Raw genomic sequence first — 15438 nt, forward strand, 5'->3', positions numbered from 1 at the left:
TGCTTTTATAGCCCTTTAATTGCTACGCCGCCGCATCGCGGTCGATTGTGTACTAAAATCTTGAGATTTAATTATCGGATGCCGTTATTCGAGCAGGGGTAAAACTGATTTCTAAACTTTAAAGTCTTTATTTTTTTTAATTAATTAAGTTCAGGAGCAATGTTACCCAAACATCGGGTAACAATAATCCTTAACTTATTACATGTATGTACGTAATATACAATCACGCCTGTATCCCATAAAAGGGTAGGCAAAGCACAAGAATTATTCAAGTTTCAGAGGCACTCTTGGCAAAAAGCGGTTGAAAGTAAACGCCGACAGGTTGCTAGCCTCTCGCCTACGCCAAAATTAACCCATATCCCACAGTCGACTTCTACGATATCCATTTTTATATATAAAGCGATAATACCATTCTAACATTCATAACAATCATTCATAACACAATTTTAAATATTGACGTTTGAAATTCGGGGAGGTCTTTTCTATATGCATGCATAAATAAATATACGACTGCATATTAAATTTTCTCAAAAACCAAAAATTTTAAAGTTTGGGGTCAACTTTGGTGCAAATTAGCCTCGTTTCGTTCTACAAATCGAATCGAATCAGGCGTTACTTTGGGATCATCTATAAATTACGTCACACGAAAATTCATGATTTTTGAACCCTCCCTCCCTCCTTGTTACAGCTCGTCACATTTGTTAGACTCCCCCCTCCCTGTGACGTCACATATTTTGCAAATTTACATGTAGAAATTATTGAATGAAAAGAGCGGCTAGAAATCAATCTCATTTCCATTTACTTATTTTTCACCACACCAACAGGTAAAGGCTCTTTTGATATTTCAAAAATGAATGACAAAGTTGCATTTTATCCACAGGAGTGTTTGCACTCTAATTTCAATTTCATAGAAATTTTAACTTGACGCACAGCCTGCTGGTAGAATAAACGTTTAAATGATGATATTGACTCCTAAATGTTAAAAAAATATGAACAAAACTAACTTGTTTGATGTTTTGCAGTTAATACTTTCCACGTGTTGGTGTGTGTGACAAATTTATTTAACCTATATGCCTTTAAACCCCCGCAACGCTCAAGCTTCCAGTAGTTCCACATTCTGAATCGGTCGATATCTCAACAATTGGTATCTTATATTGCCGAATAACCTGTATTTGTATATGTTTATGAGGTTTTCATAAAGTAACAGTTTAAAGCCTTTTAACCCTAAACTACGGGTTATAAACTATAGATTTTGAAATGTGACGTCACGAAAGTTAGGACTCCTCCCACCCCCTTGTCACACATTGTCACACTTCGTCGACCCCCTCCCTCCCCCTTAACTTGTGACGTAATTTATGGATGAGCCCTTTGCGGAAATAATATTTACATGTTCATGATCTGCGAATGAATAAGCTGCTAGTCAATGAGTGCTAACCATATCTACTTGCGTATTTTTGCATGCTATTTATAAATAAATGAATGCATTTATTTCTGAGCTTCATGTAAATGGTTTTCTAAAGCGTGTAGGTAGTTCAATTTGATGTCTTTGATGCAAATTACAATAAAAATAAATGTAAATAGCACAATTTGGCAAGGTTTCAATCTGGCAACAATAGAAATTCAACGTATCTGCATTGCCGCTACACAGATTTAGTTTTTTTCCCCTCACTAGCTCGGAAACACGTGTTTTGTCCTTTAATACCAGCGGGTAAAAACGCATTTTATCCACTAGTGGGTAAAGTAATTTGACCTTGAATAAAGTCAAATTAACTGCTTTAAAATTGATAAAAGTAGGTGAATCTAGTAATAAAGATGATTTACCACCTGTGGAACTACTGGAAGCAGTGATTAAACGCATTTTTTGCGTTGTAGTTTCCTCGCTATAGCGAGGGGAAAAGTTTTGTGTTACACTCGGGTGCAAATGTATTTTACTTCTCGTGTGTTAAAAAACTCGCAAGTTCAGGATTCTATTCTCGAACCACTCGCTTCGCTCGTGGTTCAACTATAGAATCCTTTCACTTGCTCGTTTTTCAATTCCACACTCGGCGTTAAAATACAACTTTGCCCCCTTGTATAACAAATAACTATTGTTTTACTGTAAATTGAAAGTCTTTAAAAGTACACAGAATTATCGTATTACAATATTACCTATCAGTATTTCTGGATTATCATTTAACCTATTTATATTTTTATCGAGGTTTTTCCCACGACTTCTTTCGCTTGTATTTATTTTCCAAATGAATTTATTTCCCGATATGGGTGAATTAATTTAGAATATCCCAGATTTTTAGAGGGCAGTGTATGGATTCAAATTTTATTTTAACCCATTCACTGCCCATCAACTTTCATCCTCCCTTAGCGGCAACCCACACGCGGAACGGACATCAGCATTATGCGATTAATTTCCAAAAACACTGAAAATGTTTTTCTTTTAATTGGTCTAAACTTAAGCTTATTAATTAAAACTTAATTAAGTATTCCTCATATTAACTTTCATCCCCTTTTTAACTGCCTTAGAGAATGAATATAAAAAAAACGCTGAAATTATTTTTCTCCTATTCCTATTTAAGTACTACCTTTCACTAATTTTAAAGTTCCTGTCGCAACATTTGTTTTTCCTCCATACAATTTTTTTTAAATTTATAAATCCGTTTTTAACCGCCGCACCCAAATCTCAAGGAAGGTGGTTCTCAATTGGTCTGTATTTTTTTTAAATGTTTGTTCCACGATATCTCCGTTGTTACTGGACCGATTTTTTTTGATCGAATGTGTATGCATACAGGTTGGTCTTATATTTATCAGAACCCAGTTCTGATGATGGGATCCTGTAGAAATCGAGGGAACTCCTCAAATCTGAAAGGCATACATATGGTGATTTTTGTGTTTTTATAAGAACAGCATGCATTTACGTACAAAACAGTGACATTTGGTGTAGTGGAACTGGTGATGATGATCAGAACGGAACTCCTCAAATCTGAACGGCACACTTATAGTGACTTTGGTATTTTTATGAGAACAGCATGCACTTACGTCCAGAACAGTGACATTTCGTGCAGTGGAATTGCTGATGAAGATCAGAACGGAACTCCTCAAATCTGAACGGCACGCTTATAATGACTTTGGTATTTTTATAAGAACAGCTTGCGTTTACTTTCAGAACAGTGACATTTGGTGCAGTGGAACTTCTGATGATGATCAGAACGGAACTCCTCAAATGTGAACGGCACACTAATAGTGACTTTCGTATTTTTATATACAGCATGCATTTAAGTTCAGAATCATCATCATCCTCCTTGCGTTATCCCGGCATTTGCCACAGCTCATGGGAGCCTGGGGTCCGCTGTGACAACTAATCCCAAGATTTGGCGTAGGCACTAGTTTTTACGAAAGTGACTGCCATCTGACCTTTCAACCCGAAGGGTAAAACAGGTACACATTTAAGTTCAGAATATTGACATTTTATTTGTTAGGAGATTTGTTCTCTTTGTTATGCTTACATGTTGAGTTTCAAGTCAAATTCTTTCAAGCTCGATTTCTTATATGTAATTTGATATCGGATTCATGAGAAATTGAGAAAACTCCTCAAACCTTAACGGTACACGTATATTCATTAAATGTGTGTTTCCATCAATAATCAAACGTTATATTAAAAGCAGTTTTAAAAATTACCTACACATTTCTACATAATCTAACATTCGCAAGAATCTTTCACCAAAACCCCAAAAGGCCCAAAAGCAGCGGTTTTTTTTTCTTAAAAATTATTATCAATTTAGTGATACCATATAAAAGTGTAACTCATGTTATTGAAAAAATATTAGATGTATTTGTAATGATATTCGACGCTGTTACCTAATCAGTAATCAGTAATTCTTTATTGCTATCATAGGTACATAAGTTGGTACATTTCAGTAGGTATAGCACAGCTATGAACCCTGTAAGGGCACTGCAAATATAGTTCTTAATAACTAAAAATAGTTGTATCATTATCCACAGATCCGCCTCCGAGTACTTATAAGTATTAGATGACCTCTCCATTCTACGAAGATATAATATCTATCGTGTTCGTGTAGATACCTACTCATCTCAACGAACTATGATGAGTTACGTAAATTACTGTGGGAGATTTCTGCTAGCAAAATTTCGTAAGATTACGAGTAGCACTTCATATTACTAAGATCCAACCTATAACCCTATAAAGTTGTCTGGAAATAACAATTATCATATTACTACTACTACTACTACTACTACTACTTCACTGGCTCAGCGACCCAAAAAGGATCTTGGCCTCCGACACAAGAGATCGCCACTCTGCCCTATCCTGCGCCACTTCACGCCAGTTGGGTACACCGAGTGCGGACAGGTCTTTCAGGGCTTCCTCGCACCAGCGATATCTGGGACGCCCACGCGGACGTTTTCTACCCGGGTGGCCCACATATGCTCTTCTCACACCACGATCCTCTCCCATCCTTTCCAGGTGGCCGAGCCAGCGGAGTCGTGTGGCTTTGATCTCGCCAATTATATTAGGTGCCGCCGTTAGCTCTTCCAGCTCTCTATTTTTCCTGCGCCTCCAGGTTCCATCTCCCTCTTTGATTGGCCCTAAAATCTTCCGCCAGATTTTCCTTTCCGCCACTAAGAGCTTGCTCTCTTCTTTCTGTGTCAGTGTCCAAGCTTCACACCCATACATCAAAATTGGTCTAATAACAGTCTTGTAGACTCGAATTTTGGTTACAACAACAACAACAAATGGGAACAATTATCATATTATTAGTAATTAATCGTTGAAAGATTCGAGAGTTGTATATTGTGTAGTAGGAGATCCGGTATAAGGAGTACACACCCTCACCCTCAATTGCTGGTGAGTGTACAGACTACAATCAGGAGGTTTTTCAATTGTACTTTTCGTTATTTAATCATAATCTGGGGGTACGGCAGTACCCCCGCCAAGTCGAGTATAAAAGTGGCACGGCCGTACCATTCTTTCCTCGAAGCAATTCGAGCCATTTTAGACACCCTGTTACAACGTTGTGGATAAAAATAGAAGCCTGAAGTTTCAGCATCGTATTTACATCCAATTTTAACTTATTCTATTCCTAATCTTTTTTTTTGTGGGGACACCTTACACAGATCAATCTAGCCCCAAACTAAGCAAAGCTTGTACTATGGGTGCTAGGCGACGCTTATATATATATAAATATATACTTGTATTCATAGAAAACATCCATGACTCAGGAACAAAGGGGTTCGAACCCAGGGTAGTTGCCGAATGGCACAAACGCTCTCGAAACGAAACGCTGATGGTAGCTATCTATCTCTATCGCTCTTGCGTATTGGTGAGTCAGAGCCAGACTACCTTTCGGGGCGTTTCGTTTTCGTTTCGCGTCGCAGAAATGCCATTCGGCAACGGCACCAGGACCGCGGCTTAGTAGGCAGGATAACTAAACTACGTGCTAGGCCAGACCGGTTGTCAAAAAAATAAATGAGTAAATACCATAAATAAGTACAAGAATACGTAGCGAGACGAGGCTAGCGAGGGATGTGTTTGTTAGGTAAGTTAGGTTGAAAGTCAAACGCATCCTTATAAAATATTTATGGTACAAGCAAAAGTGTTAATACGGCGATTTTTTAAATCAGTTACCAAGTGTATTTTAGACTCCCTCCCCAGTAGTCCCCAGACTAAATTAAATAGAAATCAGGGGCGGCTCACTCCGCGATTCCACCGCCGCGCTACAAGTACATGTCAGCGGCCGCGAGTTCGCGGCCCATTCATTGGCGACGACCTTCGCGCGGCGCAATAAAATTCAATGTTGGCTGCTCGCGTGCGGTCCGTTTGTTAATGTAGGTAAGAATTTAGAATGGCGGCATTTTGTGAACATCAAAGGAGTGAGCCTTCTGTACTTGTACTATTATATATTCTGTGATAGAAATATAAAACTAGAAATGACGCAATCGACAACCTTATCGTTCAAACGCTTGTGCATAATTACAGTGCAAAGGTGAAAAAGCGGATACATCTCTTTGTAGTTGATTGTACACATCGGTCGGGTAACCTAAAATCCGTCATGTCTAAAATGCATCTTACATTGTTCAGGCTATAGCAGCCTTGAAGACGTCGAACTGGCTGGAGCAGCTCGTCCGCGCAGGAGCCGGCACCGAGCTAGTGTCTAAGGAGAGCTCCGACTACAACAGCTCGGCGTTTTCAGCCGCGGGAGAGGGGAGTCCTGCGCCGACGGCTCACGTGCCCATACTGCACCTCGCTCGTCCGGCGCCGTTTGAAGAGATAGCTCACCAGAGTGGCTGAGGAGGCTGCTGATCGCGTTGATAGGTCAGTATACCGAGCTGGTGTACCAGGAGAGTTCCGGCTACAACGCTCGGCATCATCAGTCACAGGGGTGTGAAGACTCGTGCCGGTCGCTCACGTGCCCCTCGCCCCTACTAAGGCGCTTATAGAAAGACGATCGATAGGTCAGTATGCTGAACTCGCCCTCTAGCCAAGCAGGCAATAGTGGATGCTCCATATAGTTTCGCATCTATCTATCTCTATCGCTCTTCCGTATTGGCGAGGCACAGCAAATGGCACAATCGTGACAATCGTACGTTTGAGTAGAGGCCCTGGTGTTCCTGAAGACTTACTGATACAACAGCTCGGCGTCTGCGGCCGCTGGGTGACCAGCCAGAGTCCTGCGCCGGTGGCACTCTTTAGTTTAATAAAGTTTTAAAAAACTTACCAAACTATCCACATTGTTCTCAGTGTTCGCCGTTTCGCAAGGGTCCTGTCCCGAGAACATCTTCCGGTGCACCTTCTTGAACTCGTCCATGAGCGCGTCGTGCTGCTTCTTCTTGTCGTCGACCGGCGCCGGCAAGCTCGCCTTCTTTATGAGACTTAAAGGTAGGCTGTTCTCTGGATTCGAATTCTTCTTGTTCTAGGTGAACACATGAGCTGATTAGGTATTTAAGATAAATATATTTAGTAAATAATTTAAAAAAAATTTAATTGGGTAATTTTAAGGGATAACTGCAAGGCCGGATCCTAAAAACCGCTTGTATTTGAATATTTGTAGATATGTATTATTTAATGTACAGGAGGAGAAATCAAAACCATTGCAATGATTTAAAGTGTATTCGAGAACATGCATTTCCAAACATAATTATGTTTAGAGACACCATGCAATCTGTAGGCCTAGCACATGATGGCCGCGGGAGTATGTCGCCGCGAGATAGATGACACGTCTTTGTCTAATTGTATTAATGACATAAGGACAGGTAGTCTATCTCGCGGCGACATACTCCCGCGGCCATCATGTGCTAGGCCTGCTGTTATGCAACGAAGGCCGCAAAAACATCCACCATTAAGTATTTTGTTTCTAGAGGGCATAAAATTTCACATTTATGTGGACTCAGTAGGGTACAGTCACCGGCATAAAGAAGTGATGGTTTTTGTACCTTGTCGCTTTTAATTGTTTGACAGTTTCGTATGACATTTCAAACAAGACGTTAATATGACAAGGTACAGAAATCATCACTTATTTATGCCGGTGACTAGATAGAAGAAACAAATTCATATATTTGTATAGGGGCCGAGCGTGTCAAATTTTGTACTGAAGTTGATTCTTGCCTGTAATTTTCAGGCTCTTGATTGTTCATAATTTTTGTGTTGTTGCAATTGAATATCACGTAACGAGGCATTTTTTATGTTTTGGTTGACTTCAACTTACAAAAATTGACGCCCGAAAGCTGCAAGCTGCGAGTAAAGACGGACAACTCAGTGGATTTCACTGAGTTCATTTGACACGCTAAGTAGATACGTTTGCTTGATCTATGGTATATATGACATCTGTGCCGGTGACTGTACTTAACATATTATTGCAGGTGACTTTACATACGATAAGAGTACTATGCAGATAGGAAAAGGTAATTGAATATATTCTCACCAATTTTCGTTTCTGTATTTCTTCGGCGATAGCACTCGATAGCGTCCCACAACTGGAAATACTTGCATTGTCAGAGCTGAGGTCCTTCTTCATAGGCGGCGGGTAATTGCAATGCGGCTTGCCACAAGCCGGAGCGCTTGTGTGATGCACCTCCACCACTATCGTCTTCTTATCATTTTCCCTATTTGACTGATTCGCCGAAAATGTACTTTTCCTAGGAGATTGATTGTCGTAACTACATTGTATCGTGGCACCGTCTTCAGTTAAATTAATTATAGTTCTATTTGATGGGCTGCTAATTATTTCTTTCTTATTCATATTATTTTTCCTAATATTACTTTTATTTTCGTACGTGTGGGGGTTATTTGGTATACTAGGGCTATCGTAATCGGGTTCTATGTCTGATGGTGCGTCGAAGTTGTGAATGTCCATGTTCTTCCAGTCGAAGTCTAAACTATCCCATGTCCGACGCTTCAGTCGATTCATATTCAGTCTGTAACAAAGACACATTAATATGTATTATTATTTACTTATAATTTTGAAATACTATACTTACGTACTAATATTTTCTGTATTATAATGCAACTGCATATAATGTAACGGAACTCTCCGGAGACAGCTCGGTATACTGATCTATCAGCGCAATCAGCAACACTGACAAGAGTGTTAAGCCGCCTCTTCAACGGCACTAGAGGGGCAAGGACTCAAGGGCAGGCACTGAGATTTAAAGCCGGAACTCTCCAAGGCACCAGCTCGGTATACTGACCTATCAGCGCGGTCAGCAGCCTCCTCAACCACACTGGCGAGCCGCCTCCTCAACGCCGCTAGACAGGCGAGGGGAACGTGAGCGATCGGCGCAGGGCTCCGCTCTCCCGCGGCTGATGACGCCGAGCTGTTGTAGCCAGAACTCTCCGGGGCACCAGCTTGGTATACTGACCTATCAGCGTGGTCAGCAGCCTCCTCAGCCACACTGGCGAGCCGCCTCCTCAACGCCGCTAGAGGAGCGAGGGAAACGTGAGCGATTGGCGCAGGGCTCCGCTCTCCCGCGGCTGATGACGCAGAGCTGTTGTAGCCAGAACTCTCCGGGGCACCAGCTTGGTATACTGACCTATCAGCGCGGTCAGCAGCCTCCTCAGCCACACTGGCGAGCCGCCTCCTCAACGCCGCTAGAGGAGCGAGGGAAACGTGAGCGATCGGCGCAGGGCTCCGCTCTCCCGCGGCTGATGACGCAGAGCTGTTGTAGCCAGAACTCTCCGGGGCACCAGCTTGGTATACTGACCTATCAGCGCGGTCAGCAGCCTCCTCAGCCACACTGGCGAGCCGCCTCCTCAACGCCGCTAGAGGGCCGAGGGGAATGTGAGCGACTGGCGCAGGGCTCTGCTCTCCCGCGGCTGATGACGTCGAGCTGTTGTAGCCAGAACTCTCCTGGGCACCAGCTCGGTATACTGACCTGTCAGCGCGGTCAGCAGCCTCCTCAGCCACACTGGCGAGCCGCCTCCTCAACGCTGCTGGAGGCGCAAGGGGCACGTGCGCGACTGGTGCAGGACTCCTCTCCCCCGCGGCCGATGACGCTGAGCTGTTGTAGCCGGAACTCTCTGGAGACACCAGCTCGGTACCGGCTCCTTCGCGGATGAGCAACTCCAGTCGGCCTGACGCTTTCATAGCTGAGATAGCCTGGAAAATAGAAAGATGAATTTTAGAAATGGAGTTTGTTTAGGAGCAATGGAAGTGTGCGAGACTAAGTATATTACCTACTACCTACTATTAATAAGACAAACTATAATTCAGTTTTTTTATATAGTAAAACTGATTGTATGCATTATGTGATTGAATTGAGGCATTCTATATTTGCACATATATTATGTGCAAAGTGTAAATCCGAATCTTATTTATTTATATAAACTTGATTGCACAAATTACAAGAAATCATTATCCTCCTTGCGTTATCCCGGCATTTGCCACGGCTCATGGGAGTCTGAGGTCCGCTTTTACAACTAATCGCAAATTACAAAAAGTGATGTACAAAATTAATGCCATGCATTCTATACCAGTCAATCATCGGCACAATATTATTCCTTATTTTGAATAAATAATGGACGAGGGAATATATTCCTCCCAAATATTTATACATTTTTTTAAGGAGAAAAAATAAGTTTGCTGAGAACTATAAATAACAGAAGAGGGAAAATGCTTGGGCACCTGATACGACACGACGAATTCATTGAAAACATACTAGAAGGAAAAATTGAGGCAAGAAGGCAAAGGGGGAGACCAAGGAGAGCGTATATGACCCAAATAAAGGAAAAAATCAACGTCGTGTCGTATCAGCAGGGTTAGCACATGATTGTCGCGAGAGTATGTCGCCGCGAGATAGACTACCCGTTCTTATGTCATTAATACAGTTAGAAGAAGACGTGTCATCTATCTCGCGGCGACATACTCTCGCGGCCATCATGTGCTAGGCCTACAGGAAGTCAAAAGGAAGGCAGAAAACCGGCACTCATGGAAGTTGCTCCACCGACAAGAGTCCAACTCTTAAATGATTGATGATCATGATATTATTACAAATTCTTCAACTTACATCATTAAAAGAAACGTTGGCGAAGTCCTGCCCGTTGCACGCCAGTATTTGGTCCCCCGGCCGCAAGCCCGCCTCCCGGGCGATCCCATTCTCCCGCACGAACTGCACGAAGATGCCCGGCTTCCACTCGGGGCCTTTGCAGATCCTGGAGATAGTGGACAAAGGTTTCGATCAATAAAGTTAAGATCTTAGAAAAAAGTATATACCTACTCTATTATCATCTCGTTATATAAATTAACACAGACCACTAATAGCGACCATAATGCTTTTGCGACAGCAACGACGGAACTACTTCTTTTTTAATTATGTTAAAAATTGGGGTGAAGTGGGCAACATTATAATACCTTCTTACACAGTAACTATTTGACAGTATTCCTGGGTACCCTGATCCCGGTAAAATAGAGTAGGCAGGTATTGATAGTCTCAGGTCGGTTATTTGCTTCGTGTAGTGGCACTGGTATAATGGCACTGTGTAGGCGAGGGCAGTACAAATGGCAATCATAACGACTCGCTTGGTAATGACACTAAAATACGTAACGTATCTCACCCACGACCCAGTTTGACCCTGGAGGAACTTACTAAGTAGTTGGGACACTCCGTGGCACACAGCATTGGAGGGACTACCCAGAAAGTACTTGTGGGTAAGGTATAACATTAAAGTAATAGTCCGTAGACTTACCCGCAGCCTAGTTTGGCCCTGGGCGGCACGAGTATTGACAGCCGCAGGTCAGCCATGCGTTCCGTGTCGTGACACAGAGTCGGTGAAGACGAAACGTCGGAGCCCAGTGACGCACGGTCCGACACGTACTGCCACGAGAGGGAGTCGTGGGCTTTGCTGAGAAAAAAAACACATATAGATAAGTATTATGATACATCTGCTCATTTACTAATAGATTCTATACATTTTTAAATTCTTGGAAAAAAAGATCATAACATGCGACATTATGAACACCCATCTAATCACTTCTGCCAACTGAGCCACGAAGACTGCCACTGTACAAGTGCAAAAAGAAGGCTGCATAAACAATCTGACATGCTCTTATTGCTCTAGAAATAAGAATGTGCCAGTTTTTTTGCATTTTTTTTCTGCGATATTATTGCAGGTGACTGTACCAGGGTTCCAGTAGGTCGGACGTTGGAGTCCTGAGATTTACTTTTCTTTTTATCATTATTTTGAACATTTGTCGTTACACACTAAGTGCGAAAACTGTTGCCCCTTCACGCTTAAGCCACTTCATAGAGATAGTTTGAGGCTCATTAAAGGAAATATAAATGAATAGAATTTATCATCATTATTTTGATACCGAGAGCAATTATTGCGAAAATAGTATAGGTGAAAAACTTAAGAAAGTCACCTGTTGTATGTGTGAGTGACGTGTTCGAATATTTATTATTTTATTTATTTATTTTAGGTTACTAATAATTACAAACATAAATCTCTAATTAATTTACATAGTATCGTTAAACCAATAAGGTTTGTCTCGATACCTATTCCATTCTGCGCATCCCTATATCATAATTCATAGAAAACACATATTTAAAATTAGTAACACAAACAAAACAAACGCCTATTCGAACACGTCACTCACACATACAACAGGTGACTTTCTTAGGTTTTTTACCTATACAATATCAGTCCAGGTTCCGGAGTAGCGGTGGCAAATTTCACACAGAAGGAATGGAGTCGCCTATGTATTTTTATGATTAATCTAATGACGATTAAAGGTTTAATCATCATAATTCATAGGAATATATATTATCTTGCGAGCATACTTTTTCTATTTTTCTAACAAAATATTTTTTTCAGAAATGTTAATATAATAGAAACACATTCTTACAATAAAACTAAACTATTAAATCTAAAATTAAACTTTAAATAAAATTAAAATTAAAATTAAATTAAACTAAATAAATCTAAAATTAAACTAAAGTAAATCTAAAAACGGCCCCTGTGGCATAGTACCGAAGACGCTGGCAGCATTTCCTCGCTGGATTGTCAAGCTATATAGCATATATATAGCATACTTAGTTATATGTTTTTTAACAAAATATTAGTCACTATCACTAAGTAAAAAGTACTAGATTAAGAAGTAATAGGTACCTGCCATATGATATATATATTCTTTTTCTATGTCATTGAACACCAATTGAAGAATAACCCAAAACATTTACGACATAATATTGAGGTATTTGGGGTGTTTCTGAAAATATAATAATGGAAATAAGTTTGACGTAAGTACCTACTTATTTCCAATTTACGAGTAGGTACTATTACTAAGTAGTTTAGTAAATGAATAATTTATTTATTAAATCTTGTATAAAATGTAAAAACGACTCCATTACCTTAGTGTGAAATAAGTACCAACTTATATTATGTTTTTATTAAGCGATTAAACACTTACTCTTTTATTGGCACCATTCCCACATCTGTAAAAAACAAAAAAAACACTAATGGCGTTATTCATAAACGTTTTATAAACCTAAATTAGCTAATGATCGTTTGTCATTATCTGTCATGTTGACATATGTATTTGTGAGAATGGGACAAAACACTTTTTAACTAATCAATTCAGTAACTTTTTTATGAATAAGGGGGTAAGTATGTATTAATATTTTTCGTACTTATATATCAACACCCCTCGGCCGATAGGTTAAAACATGCAGTGAACTGTTTGCATTTGCAAAGATACGAGTAATGGCTGTGCAAAACCAGGGTATCTGATAATAACGAGTGTGAATGGGACTCGCCCATCGAGGGTTCCATAAAAAGTTAACACAATTTTTATTTAAGTTATAAATTTATAATATTTACTTAGATTATTTTCCTTGTACTACTAATGTAAGAGGATAAATGTACTTGCTAACTTTCGTAGTTCTAGGACGGGAACTACCTTATAAAATCGTGATTTCCTTGACATTGACACGTTTATTGCGACATAAGTCAGTGTCTGTTTTGCGTTGACTTAAAGAAGTCGGTTAAAAATTAGATTTTTCTACAGATTAGTTTTTTTTGTCGGCTTTGTGTGACAGATTTGTGGTCCCTTAAAAAAATAAAACGATACCTACCTACGTATAGTTATAATTTCAATTTTTCAATTGATACTTCGTCGTGTTCTCGAGACAAATCATCGTAAGACGATACAGGAGGGGTCAATTCTTCATACAAACGCTCTCGACTATTTCCTCTCTGGTTTTTGAAGATAGAGCAATGATTTTTTCAACACAGATTATTATTATTTTTATCTGTGTCGAAACGTTCTGATTTTTTTGATATTTTTATTTTTAAAGACGCTAGAGCCAATCAAAAATTTCCGAAAACGGCCTTTTTCATTATGGCGCAAAAAAGGTGTGACACTCAAGATTGGTAACAATTAGCCAAAAAAACTAAACGGTCTGACACAGATTATTTTATTGTTATTCAGATTCTCAAATTTTATTCCGATTGATTAAGTTTTGAAGGAGGAAACAGTCGAGAGCAGAACCTCGATTTTAAAGATTTTTTCGCAATATCTGTTAACTGAGTTGTTCTTAATGGACACTTTTTTTCCGATAAATCTAGTTAATAACATTAGTATATTGAACTAAAATTCCCAAATTGAAAGGGGGGCTCCTTTCCATTTTAGCGTTTTCGCTCCTGATGTATCGTCTTAAAATATACGCACGGACTGACAGCAATCTGACCTTATTTATAAGGGTTCCGTTTCCCCCTTTTGAGGCACGGAACCCTTACAATAATTGGAATGTCGTCTAGATACGTCTAGACATAAAACAAAACTGGATATTTGCGTAACGAGCAGTTTCGGCGCTGAATTTACCCACGCACTTTCACGATTAATTTACAAATAAAAATCGGCGGCCGAATCACACCCGCCTCCGAGATGGCGTAACGAATGAGAAAGATTAATTAGCATATTGGTATTTGTACCTTCATTGTTATAAAAAAATAATAGAGTTGGGTGTCATTGCGTAACGATTAATGCCGTTTAGCGAGATACATTTATCATTATCGCCTAACAACATTTGATCAATAGATATGGAGTCCGCAAAAAGTCGTGTCGTTCGAGCGTAAACTGAATTGATGAGTTATAAAGTGAATGTTCATTTCATGTCGTCGCATGTGTAACATACCCGATGAGATACATAAATCATTGAAGATTACATCATAATATTTGAGCGTGTAGGTATAAAATAAATTTAGTCACGTCTGCAAACTTTTCGGGGTGAACAATTGAACATTTATTTAGGTCATATTGAACATCGTTTATAATGGATTTTACTACAAATTCGCCAAAAAAAATCTCACATACAAACACATTTTTTTCCGCGTTTTCAGGTTGATCTCCTATATGTATATTATCCCGTTGTACATTATAACAGGTAACAACAAAAAGCACACGCAAGCAAAAAGGCACATGCTACTTGATAGTAAGCGAACTCAGTAGTTAAAATACGTATCCAACTATTCATAACTCAATTAATTTAAAGATTCCACAGCAGCGATTGCATCACCGCGGTAGGTCCGAATCCGAAGAAGGGAAAGTAGTGAAGGGACTCACGTCTGACTTTGATCTTGAGGCGTGACTGTGACGCGAGGTAGTGGACCAGCTCGCCGTGCACGGCGTCGTCGACTCGGTACCCGTTCACGCTCACCAGCTGGTCGCCCACCTGTGGATAGGATGGAGAGTTAGGTACCTGTCGATGTCGGTCGATTATTACGTTATGAATGTTGTAATGACGTCGGTATGGCATAGTAGGTGTGATTTGGGTGCCTTGACAAGAACACTTCGCTGCTTGGTGTCTCTGTATTACTTTTCCATATTAACACGACCGTTGATAATAGCACAATCGCTTGTGCTTCGATGCTTGGTGTCTGGTACGTGGTCGATGATGAGTTGATGACCGTGCTAGAAATCAGAATGCGTTTTGTTA

General features: G+C 40.2%; 1 protein-coding gene across 3 annotated transcripts in view; it reads right to left on the minus strand.

Moving 5' to 3' along the window:
• The window catches only part of LOC125228696, a 67001-nt gene that overhangs the window by 23540 nt on the left and 28023 nt on the right, over window positions 1-15438 (minus strand). For all 3 annotated transcript variants that reach the window (XR_007177318.1, XR_007177319.1, XM_048133352.1), the window contains 7 exons: window positions 15066-15174; window positions 12912-12936; window positions 11189-11344; window positions 10510-10654; window positions 9379-9602; window positions 7929-8421; window positions 6726-6920 (listed from right to left, as the gene is read on the minus strand). Coding sequence is in view for 1 of the 3 variants with exons in the window: in XM_048133352.1 (XP_047989309.1) it covers window positions 6726-6920; window positions 7929-8421; window positions 9379-9602; window positions 10510-10654; window positions 11189-11344; window positions 12912-12936; window positions 15066-15174 (1347 nt within the window). In the remaining 2 variants the exon portion in view is untranslated. The remainder of the gene's footprint in view (window positions 1-6725; window positions 6921-7928; window positions 8422-9378; window positions 9603-10509; window positions 10655-11188; window positions 11345-12911; window positions 12937-15065; window positions 15175-15438) is intronic.

The sequence above is a fragment of the Leguminivora glycinivorella genome, chromosome 8 (genome assembly GCF_023078275.1).
Source record: "Leguminivora glycinivorella isolate SPB_JAAS2020 chromosome 8, LegGlyc_1.1, whole genome shotgun sequence".
NCBI classification, from domain to species: domain Eukaryota; kingdom Metazoa; phylum Arthropoda; class Insecta; order Lepidoptera; family Tortricidae; genus Leguminivora; species Leguminivora glycinivorella.